The sequence below is a fragment of the Oncorhynchus clarkii genome, unplaced genomic scaffold (genome assembly GCF_045791955.1).
Source record: "Oncorhynchus clarkii lewisi isolate Uvic-CL-2024 unplaced genomic scaffold, UVic_Ocla_1.0 unplaced_contig_1454_pilon_pilon, whole genome shotgun sequence".
Classification (NCBI taxonomy): domain Eukaryota; kingdom Metazoa; phylum Chordata; class Actinopteri; order Salmoniformes; family Salmonidae; genus Oncorhynchus; species Oncorhynchus clarkii.
The window spans coordinates 89,406-103,979 of record NW_027260827.1 but is presented as its reverse complement, the minus strand read 5'-3'; the positions used below and the strand labels follow the sequence as shown (position 1 = coordinate 103,979).

The window sequence follows — 14,574 nt, the reverse complement described above, 5'->3', positions numbered from 1 at the left end:
AACGGGGCCAAGCTTCCTGCCATCCAGAACCTATATAATAGGTGGTGTCAGAGGATAGCCCATAAAATTGTCAAACTCCAGCCACCCAAGTCATAGACTATTTTCTCTGCTACCGCACGGCAAACAGTACCGGAGCGCCAAGTCTAAGACCAAAAGGCTCCTTAACAGCTTCTACCCCCAAGCCGTAAGGCTGCTGAACAATTAATCAAATGGCCACCCATCTATTACATTGACCCCTCCCTCCATTTGTTTTGTACACTGCTGCTACTTGCTGTTTATTATCTATGTATAGTCACTTCACCCCGACCTACATGTACAAATTACCTCTAACCTGCACCCCTGCACGCTGACTCGGTACCGGTACCCCCTGTATATAGCCCCCACACTGACTCGGTACTGGTACCCCCTTTATATAGCCTCCACACTGACTCGGTACCGGTACCCCCTGTATATAGCCCCCACACTGACTCGGTACCGGTACCCCCTGTATATAACCTCCACACTGACTCGGTACCGGTACCCCTGTATATAACCTCCACACTGACTCGGTACCGGTACCCCCTGTATATAACCTCCACACTGACTCAGTACCAGTACCCCCTGTATATAGCCTCCACACTGACTCGGTACCGGTACCCCCTGTATATAACCTCCACACTGACTCGGTACCGGTACCCCCTGTATATAACCTCCACATTGACTCGGTACCGGTACCCCCTGTATATAACCTCCACACTGACTCGGTACCGGTACCCCCTGTATATAGCCTCCACACTGACTCGGTACCGGTACCCCCTGTATATAACCTCCACACTGACTCGGTACCGGTACCCCCTGTATATAACCTCCACACTGACTTGGTACCGGTACCCCCTGTATATAACCTCCACACTGACTCGGTACCGGTACCCCCTGTATATAACCTCCACACTGACTCGGTACCGGTACCCCCTGTATATAACCTCCACACTGACTCGGTACCGGTACCCCCTGTATATAACCTCCACACTGACTCGGTACCGGTACCCCCTGTATATAACCTCCACACTGACTCGGTACCGGTACCCCCTGTATATAACCTCCACACTGACTCGGTACCGGTGCCCCCTGTATATAACCTCCACACTGACTCGGTACCGGTACCCCCTGTATATAACCTCCACACTGACTCGGTACCGGTACCCCCTGTATATAACCTCCACACTGACTCGGTACCGGTACCCCCTGTATATAACCTCCACACTGACTCGGTACCGGTACCCCCTGTATATAACCTCCACACTGACTCGGTACCGGTACACCCCTGTATATAGCCCCCACACTGACTCGGTACCGGTACCCCCTGTATATAACCTCCACACTGACTCGGTACCGGTACCCCCTGTATATAGCCCCCACACTGACTCGGTACCGGTACCCCCTGTATATAGCCCCCACACTGACTCGGTACTGGTACCCCCTGTAGCCTTGTTACTGTTATGTTTTTGTGTTACTTTTTATTAATGTTTACTTTAGTTCATCTTCTTGAACTGCACTGTTGGTTAAGGGCTTGTAAGTAAGCATTTGATGGCCAGGTCTGCACTTGTTTTCGGCGCATGTGACAAATTAAGTTTGATTTGATTCTTTATTATTCTACAATGTAGAAAATCGTTTAAAACAACAACCTTGAATGGGTAGGTGTGTCCAAACTTTTGACTGGTACTGTGCGTGGGAAGAGCTTCGTTCATTTAGGGCCAATGAGAAAACACAAGCATGACATATTTCATCTCCCTCCTATCCCGGACCGTTCCAGATCCCTAAATAATGGATCAATAGAAAACATCTAGTGAAAAAGTCATATCCATCTCCCATTCTTAAACAGTTGACCCAGTCTGATCACCATGGTAACCTCTGTGGAGCATAATATGCAGCTCTGATCTAGAATCAGGTCTCCCCTGTGTCTATGTAATATCACACATTTGTGATTTGAGTGGATAAATGTTATCATAGAAGATGTCACAGTGAACCTGTGTGTGGGGGGATAATCTTCTTTCATATACTCATGATACTATTGTCATTAAATCTCACGCGGAATAAGGTTTCAACAATAGGTATATATTCATGTATTCAATTGATCAATAAATTCAATCCATTGTATTCTAAACATGAATATATCACTTCAATGTTATATTTTTATTATAATAATAAACAAATCTAAATTGACTTATGTTCCTAAAACTAATCAATATTATTTTGGATAATAATATCCATGAGGCCCAGGCATGAACTCTGTATGCTGTGTCTTGTAACAACGGTTAATGTAATAACTTTTCGATTTACAATGTAATAAAACTGGTAAATGTAATGTCTTGTTGGTTAATATGATAAAATGTGGAATTGTTATAGTATAACTTTTTCCATTTAATGTAATAAGTTACATTATCAGTCCGGTGAGTAACAACTTTTGTGATGAATAATGTAATAACTTCAACCGATCATGTAAAAACACTGAAATCAATGTTTTAATGTGTTACTTTACTAATGTTAATGCACATACCACCCTCCACCAAACACAAATCTAGCACAGCGGTAATCAGTCCGGTATTTACGAGGCTAACCTTACTGGGCCTCAGCCAATAAAAATATCTGGACTCTTGAAGAGAACCTTGTAAAGTGAAGTTAGGATATATACAGTTGAAGTCGGAAGGTTACATACACTTTGGTTGGAGTCATTAAAACTTGTTTTTCAACCACTCCACACATTTGTTGTTAACAAAGTATAGTTTTGGCAAGTCAGTTAGGACATCTACTTTGTGCATGACACAAGTAATTTTTCCAACAATTGTTTACAGACAGATTAATTCACTGTATCACAATTCTAGTAGGTCAGACGTTTACATAGTACGCAAGTATAAACACCATGGGACCACGCAGCCTTCATACCGCTCAGGAAGGAGACGCGTTCTGTCTCCTAGAGATGAACGTACTTTGGTGCGGAAAGTGCAAATGAATCCTAGAACAACAGCAAAGGACCTCGTGAAGATGCTGGAGGAAACAGGTACAAGAGTATCTATATCCACAGTAAAAAGAGTCCTATATCGACATAACCTGAAAGGCCGCTCAGCAAGGAAGAAGCCACTGCTCCAAAACTGCCAAAAAAAAAGCCAGACTATGGTTTGCAACTGCACATGAGGACAAATATTGTACTTTTTGGAGAAATGTCCTCTGGTCTGATGAAACAAAAATAGAACTGTTTGGCCATACTGACAATCGTTATGTATGGAGGAAAAAGGGGAGGCTTGCAAGCCGAAAAACACCATCCCAACCGTGAAGCACCGGGGGTGGCAGCATCATGTTGTGGGGGTGCTTTGCTGCAGGAGGGACTGGTGCACTTCACAAAATAGTTGGCATCATGAGGATAGAAAATTACGTGGATATATTGAAGCAGCATCTCAAGATATCAGTTAAAGCTTGGTCGCAAATGGGTCTTCCAAATAGACAATGACCCCAAGCAAACTTCCAAAGTTGTGGCAAAATGGTTTAAGGATAACAAAATTAAGGTATTGGAGTGGCCATCACAAAGCCCTGACCTCAATCCTATAGAAAATTTGTGGGCAGAACTGAAAAAACGTGTGCGAACAAGGAGGCCTACAAACCTGACTCAGTTACACCAGCTCTGTCAGGTGAAATGGGACAAAATTCACACAAGTTATTGTGGGAAGCTTGTGGAAGGCTACCCGAAACGTTTGACCCACGTTAAACAAATTAAAGGCAATGCTAACAAATACTAATTGAGTGTATGTAAACTTCTGACCCACTGGGAATGTGATGAAATAATTAAAAGCTGATAAATCATTCGCTCTACTTTTATTCTGAAATTTCACATTCTTAAATAAAGTGGTGATCCCAACTGACCTAAAACAGGGAATTTTTACTAGGATTAAATGTCAGGAATTGTGAAAGACTGAGTTCAAATGTATTTGGATAAGGTGGATGTAAACTTCCGACTTCAACTGTTTCAAAACAATCCAGATGTCTTTGTTCCAGTGTTTTTTCAAGTTCTAATGTAAAAAACAATATCAGAACTATTTTCTTTTAGACAGATGTTATTGTGATGACTCTGAATATCACACATGGACATTTCCTATGGGCGGATATGGAATCATTCAATATCCTGTGATAGGCCTATGTGGACATCTTATTTTCTCAATATGACGACAAATACTGACAGTAGGCCTACATTGTATATTTTAAGCTCTAGACTGAGGTCCACATCAGGGTCTTGATATGCTAAATAAGGACAATTTCTGATGCTTATTTGCGCGGAGGATATGCTCAATAATTTTACTAATATGAACTCCATATCATTGCCACTAGCTATCATTGTTGTGTTACTTCCGCATAAAGACGCGCGCAAACACAAGCTAAAAGCACCGTAACTGGTAGCCTAGCAACAAAAATCACCTATTTTCAATGGTCGTGTTCTTTATTTGGGCGCAACAAAGTAGTGTATAAACGCTGTGTGGTCGAACTGACATCTGGAGAAACAATTTGAGGTGTTCAAAGAAGTTAACCGGTGCCTTCAAAGCCTCAATGGCCAATATATAGCATCAGCAATCCAGGGTTTATATACATAATTGGTGAAGGCGATTCCTAATTATTTCTCCCTGGTTCTGACTTGACCTGCCGGTTGAGCATTGACTTGTATCATCCATCTGTGTGCGATGAGCTAGTAGGCTACTTGGCTGAAATTACCACCATGGTTTCTTTTCTCCTGCTGTTCAAATCGAACTCATGGATGTGGAAGATCACACGTGAAAACTGGACCTAGACATTTAAAACACCACAATAGGGATACTATTAATAAAAGTCAACCAAATTTACACAATCCACCGTGGAAGCTGACGTTACTGTATTCTTTCTAAAAAATAAGAAAAAACGACACTAAATGTGTATGCTACAGTTACTTTCTTAGTCACAGCGTTCAGATAAAGAAAAGCTCGACCACAACTTTATAAATATCAAAACTACATTGAAGTTGTGACAAATAAACGTCTCATTTAGACTAATCTTACATTAGAAACATCCTGGGAAAGGATGTGGAAATGTGTTTGGTTTGAAAACTAGATAGAGGATGGTAACAAAGTACTTCCTGTTGATGCTTTCCGGCTTCTTCTGTGGTGTTTAAAAGGTGCCACCACCAACTGTACATAGTCATCAACACCTCTCTTCAAGTGGGTGAGGCGGTTTAGGGAGTCATTATGCTAGAAAATACTTTTGTATTATATCATGAATCTATTGAAACTGTAAATTACATATTTCACTGTTTTAGAATCATCCTGAATAAATGATTTATGTCCACGTGTGGTTGTATTGTTGTTATATTTGCAAATCAAATCTAAAATCAAAATCTAAGGTATTTATAGAAACAACAAAAACATCTTGGTTAGAGAAATTCTGTAATGAATAGAAATAGTAACAACAGGGCAGAAATTCCTTACACTTTCTGCATATGTTCATACAAGTGACCACAGGAAACTTCTTTGATCAGAGGTTAGTTTGTTTAATATAGTTTGCAACCCGGAGTTTACACTTACAGCAATTTACAAACAAGACACTCAGTTCTCAAGATGGTGTTTTCTCTTTATATCCCCTACTATGGTTCACCCCGCCCAGGGTGACATCTCTTAACTTTAACACAATATAAACTAATCATTAATAGTTGCTAATACAAAGATGTTTCTGCTAGACAGAGTTCAGCTTATTGTTATTTGCAGATTCCCAATCCTCCTTTCTCTTGCCCGACCGAGCCCCCTGTCTCATTGACTATAAGAACTACAGATGAATTGTTATTATTATTATTTAATTTTTTCAATGTATGTGTCTATAACTGCGTGCTTGTTCGTGTTAGAGTACAAGGGCATAGGTTTGTGTGTGTGGGTTTGAAATTGGTGGAGGGTGGTATGTGCATTAACATTGGTGAAGTAAACATTAAACATTGGTTTAGGTGTTATTACAAGTAAGTTAATACGTTATTAATTTTAAAAAGTTGTAACCTGATACCAATAACTTATTACATTAAGTGGAAAAGGTTATTAGACAACATTTTATCATATTAACCAACAAGATGTTACATTTACCAGTTTTATTACATTATAAATTTAAAAGTTATTACATTAACCGTTGATACAAGACACAGTATACATAGATCTTGCCTTGAACTCATGGAAATAATTATCCAATATATCATGGATTAGATTTAGGATCATTTTAATCAATATAGATTTATAAAATACACCATTTAAGTGATAACTTCTGGTTTAGAAGATAATTGGATTGAATGTATTGATTAATTGAATACATGAATATACACCTATTGTTGAAACATTATTCTACATAATGACATTTAATAATAATAGTATTATCATGAGTACATGAAAGAAGATAATTATCGACATCCCCCCACAGGTTCACTATGACATTTCCAATGATAACATTTATCCATTTAGATCAATGTGTGATATTACATAGACACAGGGGAGACCTGATCCTAGATCAGAGCTGCATATTATGCTGCACAGAGGTTACCATGGTGATCAGACTAAGTCAACTGTTTAAGAATGGGAGATGGATATGACTGTTCACTAGATGTTTTCTATTGATCCTTTATTTAGGAATCTGGAAATGGTGTCAAATAGGAGGGAGTTGAAATATGGCACATTTTTGCTTTCTGGTGTTTTCTAATATTCCCTAAATGAGTAAAGCTCTCTCCACATAGACAGACATAGGGTTTCTCTCTAGTGTGTGTTCGCTGGTGTGAATTCAGGGTCCCTGACTCAGCAAAGCTCTTTCCACACTGATCACAACTATAAGGCTTCTCTCCAGTGTGTGTTCGCTGGTGTATAATCAGGGTGGAAGCTCGAGCAAAGTTCTTTCCACATAGACAGACATAAGTTCTCTCTCCAGTGTGTATGCGATAGTGTTTATTCAAGGTGGAAACCACAGCAAAGCTCTTTCCACACTGATCACAGCTATATGGCTTCTCTCCAGTGTGAATGCGCTGGTGTATAATCAGGGTGGAAGCTACAGCAAAGCTCTTCCCACACTGATCACAGCTATAAGGCTTCTCTCCTGTGTGTACACGCTGGTGTATGGTTAGGGCTCCTGCACTAGCAAAGTTTTTCCCACAATCAAGGCAGGGGTAAGGCTTCTCCCCTTCATAAATTCTCAGATGATATTTGAAGGTGTTATATGTAGCAAAGCTCTTTCCACACTGATCGCAGCTATAAGGCTTTTCTCCTGTGTGTGTTCGCTGGTGTGTAGTCAGGTTGGAAGCTTGAGCAAAGCTCTTCCCACATTGATCACAGCTGTAAGGCTTTTCTCCTGTATGCGTTACCTGGTGTCTAGTTAGGTTGGAATCTTGAGCAAAGCTCTTCCCACACTGATCACAGCTATAAGGCTTCACTCCAGTGTGTGTTACCTGGTGTGTTGTCAGCTCTCGAGACCGAGCAAAGCTCTTCCCACACTGATCACAGCTATAAGGCTTCACTCCAGTATGTGTTAGCTGGTGTGCTGTCAGGTTGCCTGACTGATTGAAGCTCTTTCCACACTGACCACAGCTATAAGGCTTCTCTCCAGTGTGTGTTAGCTGGTGTCTATTCAGGTGTCCTGATACAGCAAAACTCTTCCCACACTGATCACAGCTGTAAGGCTTCTCTCCAGTGTGTGTTACCTGGTGTGCTGTCAGGTTGCCTGACTGATTGAAGCTCTTCCCACACTGATAACAGTGATAAGGCTTCTCTCCGGTGTGAATACGCAGGTGAGTTATGAAGGATCTTCGTGTAGTGAAACTCTTCCCACAGTCAGAGCAGCTGTGGTGAGATTTCTTCCCTGTACGTCTGTGCTGGTGTTTGAGGTGTTCTGATTGGGAGACACTCTTCTCTGCCTCGTCAGCAACATGTTGTTGTTGAAGCTCCCCAGATGATAAGTCCCTCCCACTGAGAGAGCGACGGTTAGGAGAGTCCCCTGTGAAACAGACATTGAATAACTAGGTTTTGGAATAATGGGTCCATAAACAAACAAACATCAACAATATATCATTATACACTCAGTGCACAGTTTATTAGGTACACTCCCCAGTTCATGAAAATAGGTCACTCCTACAGACAGTGAGTCACGTGGCTATGGCTTGCTATACAAAGCAGACAGACAGGCAGAGACATTAAGTTCCTGTTTGATTGAACATCAGAATGGGAAAAACAAGTGATCTAAGCGAGGTATGATCGCCGGTGCCAGGCGCGCCGGATCCAGAATCTCAGAAACAGACACTCTCCTGGACTTTTCACACACGACAGTGTCCAGAGTTCACCAAGAATGGTGCCTCAAAAAAGCAAATATCCAGTCAGCAGCAGTCCTGTTGGTGAAAACAGCTCATTGACAAAAGAGGTCACAGGAGAATGGCAAGAATCGTGCAAACTGACAGGCGGGCCACAAACAGACAAATAACGGCACAGTGTATCTGAACATTGTTGCTGACCAAACCCAATACAGTATCTTTGGGATGAGATGGATGGCAGCATGAATGAGCAGCCGTCTGCAGCAACTGCGTGTTGCCATTGCGTCAGCATGAACCAACATCCCCGTGGTACGTTTTTCCGACACCTTGTAGAATCCACACTCCGGAGAATTCAGGCTGTTTTGGAGGCAAAGGCTGACCCGATCCGGTACTAGATTGGTGTACCTAATAAACTGAGTATATATTGTTTATCAATGAATTAACAGAAGTTGCAGAATCAGATTGTAGTTTCATCCACACACCCCATTGTTCTTACTTGATGAAATCAAATCTCCCTCCTCCTCGTGTCCTTCTCTCACAGTTCCACTCTGCCCTGCTGTTTTCCTGCAGTCGACCAGCTGCACAGACACCCTCTTCAGATCCAGCAGTAAGGCGCTACCAGGAGAGTTGTGACCAGGGGACTCCGGCAGGGTGGAGGGGGACGGGCTAGCTCTGTCCTGGTGACCACAGGAAGTATTGTACATAGAATATAACTTGACCAAACATTTGATTACTTTTTTCCTTATCACTATAATCTAGTAGTAATTTAGTAGTAGAGGGAATTTCCTTTATGCCCCATTCTACACACAGCCTAAATGATAGGCACTGAACCATTCACAGGACAATAATAAAAAGGAGCATATAGGATCCAACCCTATCGCGTTTGTAGACTAAGAAATAAAATATGAAGTGACAGTTTCATCATTACGTATCACAAAGATCACAGATGACAGTGCCCACCAAATCTATGACAAGCGAGAATGAATTGTAAGCACCAAAATGTGTTTGTCAAAATAATATCTGAAAATGTCAGTTATTGAACATAATACTTCTATTTGCAATATCAATTTATGATTAGGCAGTTGAGGAAAACTCCATTTACCAACACTACATGTAGGACAGACAGACATTCTCACACACAATATTAATATATATTTGTATTTTTAAAATTTGTATTTCACCTTTATTTAACCAGGTAGGCTAGTTGAGAACACCTTTATTTAACCAGGTAGGCTAGTTGAGAACACCTTTATTTAACCAGGTAGGCAAGTTGAGAACACCTTTATTTAACCAGGTAGGCAAGTTGAGAACAAGTTCTCATTTACAATTGCGACCTGGCCAAGATAAAGCAAAGCAGTTCGACACATACAACGACACAGAGTTAGTTACACATGGAGTAAAACAAACATACAGTCAAAAATACAGTATAAACAAGTCTATATACGATGTGAGCAAATGAGGTGAGATAAGGGGGGACTTTACCTAGCAAGGACTTATAGATGACCTGGAGCCAGTGGACTTGGCGACGAGTATGAAGCGAGGGCCAGCCAACGAGAGCATACAGGTCGCAGTGGTGGGTAGTGTATGGGGCTTTGGTGACAAAACTCTGTGATGGACTGCATCCAATTTGCTGAGTAGAGTGTTGGAGGCTATTTTGTAAATTACATTGCTGAAGTCAAGGATCGGTAAGATAGTCAGTGTTACGAGGGTGTGTTTGGCAGCATGAGTGAAGGATGCTTTGTTGCGAAATTGGAAGCCTTGATTTAATTTTGGATTGGAGATTCTTGATATGAATCTGGAAGGAGAGTTTACAGTCTAACCAGACCCCTAGGTATGTGTAGTTGTCCACATATTCTAAGTCAGAACCGTCCAGAGTAGTGATGCTAGGCGGGCAGGCAGGTGCAAGCAGCGATCGGTTGAGGAGCATGCATTTAGTTTTACTTGCATTTTAGAGCAGTTGGAGGTCACGGAAGGAGAGTTGTATGGCATTGAAACTCGTCTGGAGGTTAGTTAACACAGTGTCCAAAGAGGGGCCAGAAGTATACAGAATGGTGTCGTCTGCGTAGAGGTGTATCAGAGAATCACCAGCCGCAAGAGGGACATCATTGATGTATACAGAGAAAAGAGTCGGCCCAAGAATTGAACCCTGTGGCACCCCCATAGAGACTGCCAGAGGTCCGGACAACAGGCCCTCCGATTTGACACACTAAACTCTATCAGAGAAGTAGCTGGTGAACCAGGCGAGGCAGTCATTTGAGAAACCAAAGCTGTTGAGTCTGCTGATAAGAATGCAGTGATTGACAGAGTCGAAAGCCTTGGTCAGGTCGATGAATACGGCTGCACAGTATTGTCTTGTGTCGATGGCGATTATATTGTTTAGGACCTTGAGCGTGGCTGAGGTGCACCCATGACCATCTCGGAAACCAGATTGCATAGCGGAGAAGGTACGGTAGGATTCAAAATGGTTGGTGATCTGTTTGTTAACTTGGCTTTCGAAGACCTTAGAAAGGCAGGGTAGGATAGATATAGGTCTTTAACAGTTTGGGTCTAGAGTGTCTCCCCCTTTGAAGAGGGGGATGACCGCGGCAGCTTTCCAATCTTTGGGGATCTCTGACGATACGAAAGAAAAGTTGAACAGGCTAGTAATAGGGGTTGCAACAATTGCGGCGGATAATTTGAGAAAAAGAGGGTCCAGATTGTCTAGCCCGGCTTGTGTTTTTTGGTCCCTAAGTTCCCTGAACAGTTGCATATCGCGGGGGCTATTCGATGCTAATGCAGAACGCCATGGGATGTTTTTGTGATTTTCAAAGGCAGTCAGGTCTGGAGTGAACCAAGGGCTATATCTGTTCATGGTTCTACATTTTTTGAACGGGGCATGCTTATTTAAGATGGTGAGGAAAGCATTTTTAAAGAATAACCAGGCATCCTCTACTGACAGAATGAGGTCAATATCTTTCCAGGATACCCGGGCCAGGTCGATTAGAAAGGCCTGCTCGCTGAAGTGTTTTAGGGAGCGTTTGACTGTGATGAGGGGTGGTCTTTTGACCGCAGACCCATTACGGACGCAGGCAATGAGACAGTGATTGCTGAGATCCTGGTTGAACAAGGCAGAGGTGTATTTAGAGGTCAGGTTGGTCACGATGATATCTATGAAGGTGCCTGAGTTTACGGATTTGGGGGTTGTACCTGGTAGGTTCCATGATAATTTGGGTGAGATTGAGGGCACCTAGCTTAGATTGTAGGACGGCCGGGGTGTTAAGCATATCTCAGTTTAGGTCACCTAACAGTACAAACTCTGAAGATAAATGGGGGGCAATTAATTCACATATGGTATCCAGGCTGCAGCTGGGGACTGTAACAAGCAGCAACAGTGAGAGACTAATTTCTGGAAAGGTGGATTTTTAAAAGTAGAAGCTCGAACTGTTTGGGCACAGACCTGGATAGCATGACAGAACTCTGCAGGCTGTGTCTGCAGTAGATTGCAACTCCACCCCCTTTGGCAGTTCTGTCTTGGAGGAAAATGTATTCACATACATAGAGGCATTTTTCAGCTATGATTTTACCACTCAGAATCCAGAATGGATATGACAATGGGGCCAGCACAGGATGTAATACACCCTTACAACAATCTACTTGTTGATCTTCTTGACTTCTTATCTGGTAAACTGCTACTGTGTGTCAAGAAAAGAGCCCCAATTAGGGGTTAGTGTACTCCAGTAAAAAAGGTCTGGTTTAGATTATAAACTATTGCCTTGTGTCCCCATTCATAGGGGAATGAGAGACTAGTCAGTGGTAGAATTGAGTTGGCACTTTATTGGCCCAAACACCCACAGACCCATAAGGTTGAGGTTACTCATGGACAGTAATTAGTCATTATTTATTTTTTTGTCTTCTAACTGTCCAAGAATAGGATCCAAAGTGTTAAGAAATATTTGTTCCCATAAATACAAAGGAGGATGTCTCTCCTCAATCCTCATACCTCTGGCACTTTATTCAGACTGCCAGACTTTGCACCACAGAGCCAATCAGGAGAGAATACATACAGGTCAAGGGTGCCAATTGAAAGTCAAGGGGTGTGAAAATGGACAAACTAACGGGTCTGCAAATCAAAGGCTAGTCAGCGGACATTCTGAACCTTGTTTTAAGTCACTAGGTCACATGACCAAGGAGCTATTGAAATTCAAAATGTTGCCAAATTAATGTAAAAACATGTGGGATGAAAATGGACAAACAAAAGGGTGTGCAATGTGTAGGCCCACTGAGTGGACATTCTGAACCTTGTTTGAGTCAAGTAGATAACATAACCAAGGAGCTATTGAAATTCAAATGGAAAAAAAGTCTGCACTTTGTTTACGCTCCCTAACTAATTCAACTAGGAAAACAAAATGCTACTCGCATTTCCACATGTTTATTAGCTTTGGAAAGCTAATTCATGTCCAATTCGTGAACATAAGACCTGTGCAATGTTGTGCACAATTTTTCCAACATCATGACACTTATTTGGAGTCTGTGGTTTGAAAGCTCGAATATCCGTTGAATATCCCATTTGAAACTGTCTTTACCTCGGTCAGCAATCCAGGGTTGATTTACACCATTGGTGTAGCCTATGCCTAATTATTTCTCCCTGGTTCTGACTTGACCTGCTGGTTGCGCATTGCCTTGTATCATCAATCTGTGTGCGATGAGCTAGTAGGCTACTTGGCTGAAATTACCACCACGGTTTATTTTGTCCAACTGTTCAAATCGAACGCATGGCTGTGCAAGATCAAATATTATGAAAACTGGACCTAGACATTTTATACACAATAAGCATACTGTTCATGGAAGTCAACCAAACTTACCCGCTCTATCGTAGAAGCTACTGAATTCTTTCTTCAACTTTTCCTCAAATAAAAAAAACTGACAGTAAATGTGTACGCTAAAGTTACTAGTTACTTTGTCACAGCGTTCAGATAAAGAAAAGATAGACCACACCTTCTTAAATATCAAAACTCGATTTAAGTTGTGACAAATTAACGTCTCATGTAGACTAATCATACATTAGAAACATCCTGCAAAAGCCTGATGAATTTTATTTGGTTTGAAAACTCGATAGACGGTAACAAAGTACTTCCTGTTGATGGTTTTCAGCTTCTTCTGTGGTGTTTAAGAGGTGCCGCCACCAACTGTAGTCATCAACATCAATAGTCATCAACACTTCGCTTCAAGGCGGGTGAGGTGGTTAAGGGAGTCATTATGCTAGAAAAGGCTTTTGTATTATATCATGAATCTATTTAAACGGTACATTACATTTTTCAGTTTTAGTATTATCCTGAATGATAGTAAATGCAATATGTCCACGTGTGGTTGTATTGTTTTTACATTTGCAAATAAAATCTTATTAAAATCTCAAATCTAAGGTATTTATAGAAACAAAAACAGCTTGATTAGAGAAATTCTTTGCTAATGTATTTCAAATTAGATCATGGCTAGATGGCTTTATAGGGCTGATAACCAGCCGTTCTCTGAATGGAGACGCAAAATCGGCCCGACAAGCGGTCTTATAAGTGCTAGCAAGCTAAGGAACTTATTTTCGATAAAAATTAACCTCACATAGCAAATAAGCCAATCGTTTTTTTGCTTGACCAAATTCAACACTCTTTCATTGACCTCCATACAAAAACTCCTTGTCTGCTGGAGCGAATAAACGCCGCCTGCTGGAGGGCATCACATTTTCCCTAGAGGTGGGCCTCTCTCTTTGCCTCTTCTTTTCTGACAAAGTTATCTTTGAGTGTAATGGATATGAAATGGCTAGCTTGTTAGCGGTGGTGCGCGCTAATAGCATTTCAATCGGTGACGTCACTCGCTTTGAGACCTTGAAGTAGTGGTTCCCCTTGCTCTGCAAGGGCCGTGGCTGGGTAACGATGCTTCGAGGGTGACTGTTGACGTATGCAGAGCGTCCCTAATTCGGGGACGGACGAAAAGTCTATACTGTTACACGAGCGTTCAGATATTTTTATGTCTGCAGTGGCCAAACAGCATTTACTGCGATGCAACCTTGGCAGAAGTCAGGACATTCATACTTGCTGCGCTTCACCGAGCAGAGCTGTTGTGAAGGAAGGGGTCTTCTTCTTTGGTAATATGACGGTCTGCAAATAATTGTTATAGATGCACGACTCCAAATGATTTGTCTATTTATCAGCCTACTATTCCGTAATGAATAGAAATAATGATAACAGGGCAGAAATTCATTACACTTTCTGTATATGTTCATACAAGTG

The 14,574-nt window shown here is 41.7% G+C and overlaps 1 protein-coding gene across 1 annotated transcript; it reads right to left on the bottom strand.

The window, feature by feature from the left end:
• Positions 1-6,431: 6,431 nt before the first annotated feature.
• On the bottom strand, positions 6,432-9,018 carry LOC139401828 (zinc finger protein ZFP2-like). Its single transcript, XM_071145808.1, has 2 exons — positions 8,811-9,018; positions 6,432-8,004 (listed from the first exon to the last, which is right to left on the bottom strand). The coding sequence occupies exons 1-2, from the start codon at positions 9,016-9,018 to the stop codon at positions 6,650-6,652; spliced, it is 1,563 nt and encodes a 520-aa protein (XP_071001909.1). The 3' UTR covers positions 6,432-6,649.
• Between the last annotated feature and the right edge of the window lie 5,556 nt (positions 9,019-14,574).

Bases quoted from the DNA above. Each gene is read 5' to 3' on its own strand.
- LOC139401828 (XM_071145808.1), bottom strand. From the start codon at position 9,018: ATGTACAATACTTCCTGTGGTCACCAGGACAGAGCTAGCCCGTCCCCC. The intron at 8,005-8,810 runs GTAAGAACAATG...TCTGTTTCACAG, and splicing joins GGGAGATTTGATTTCATCAA to GGGACTCTCCTAACCGTCGC.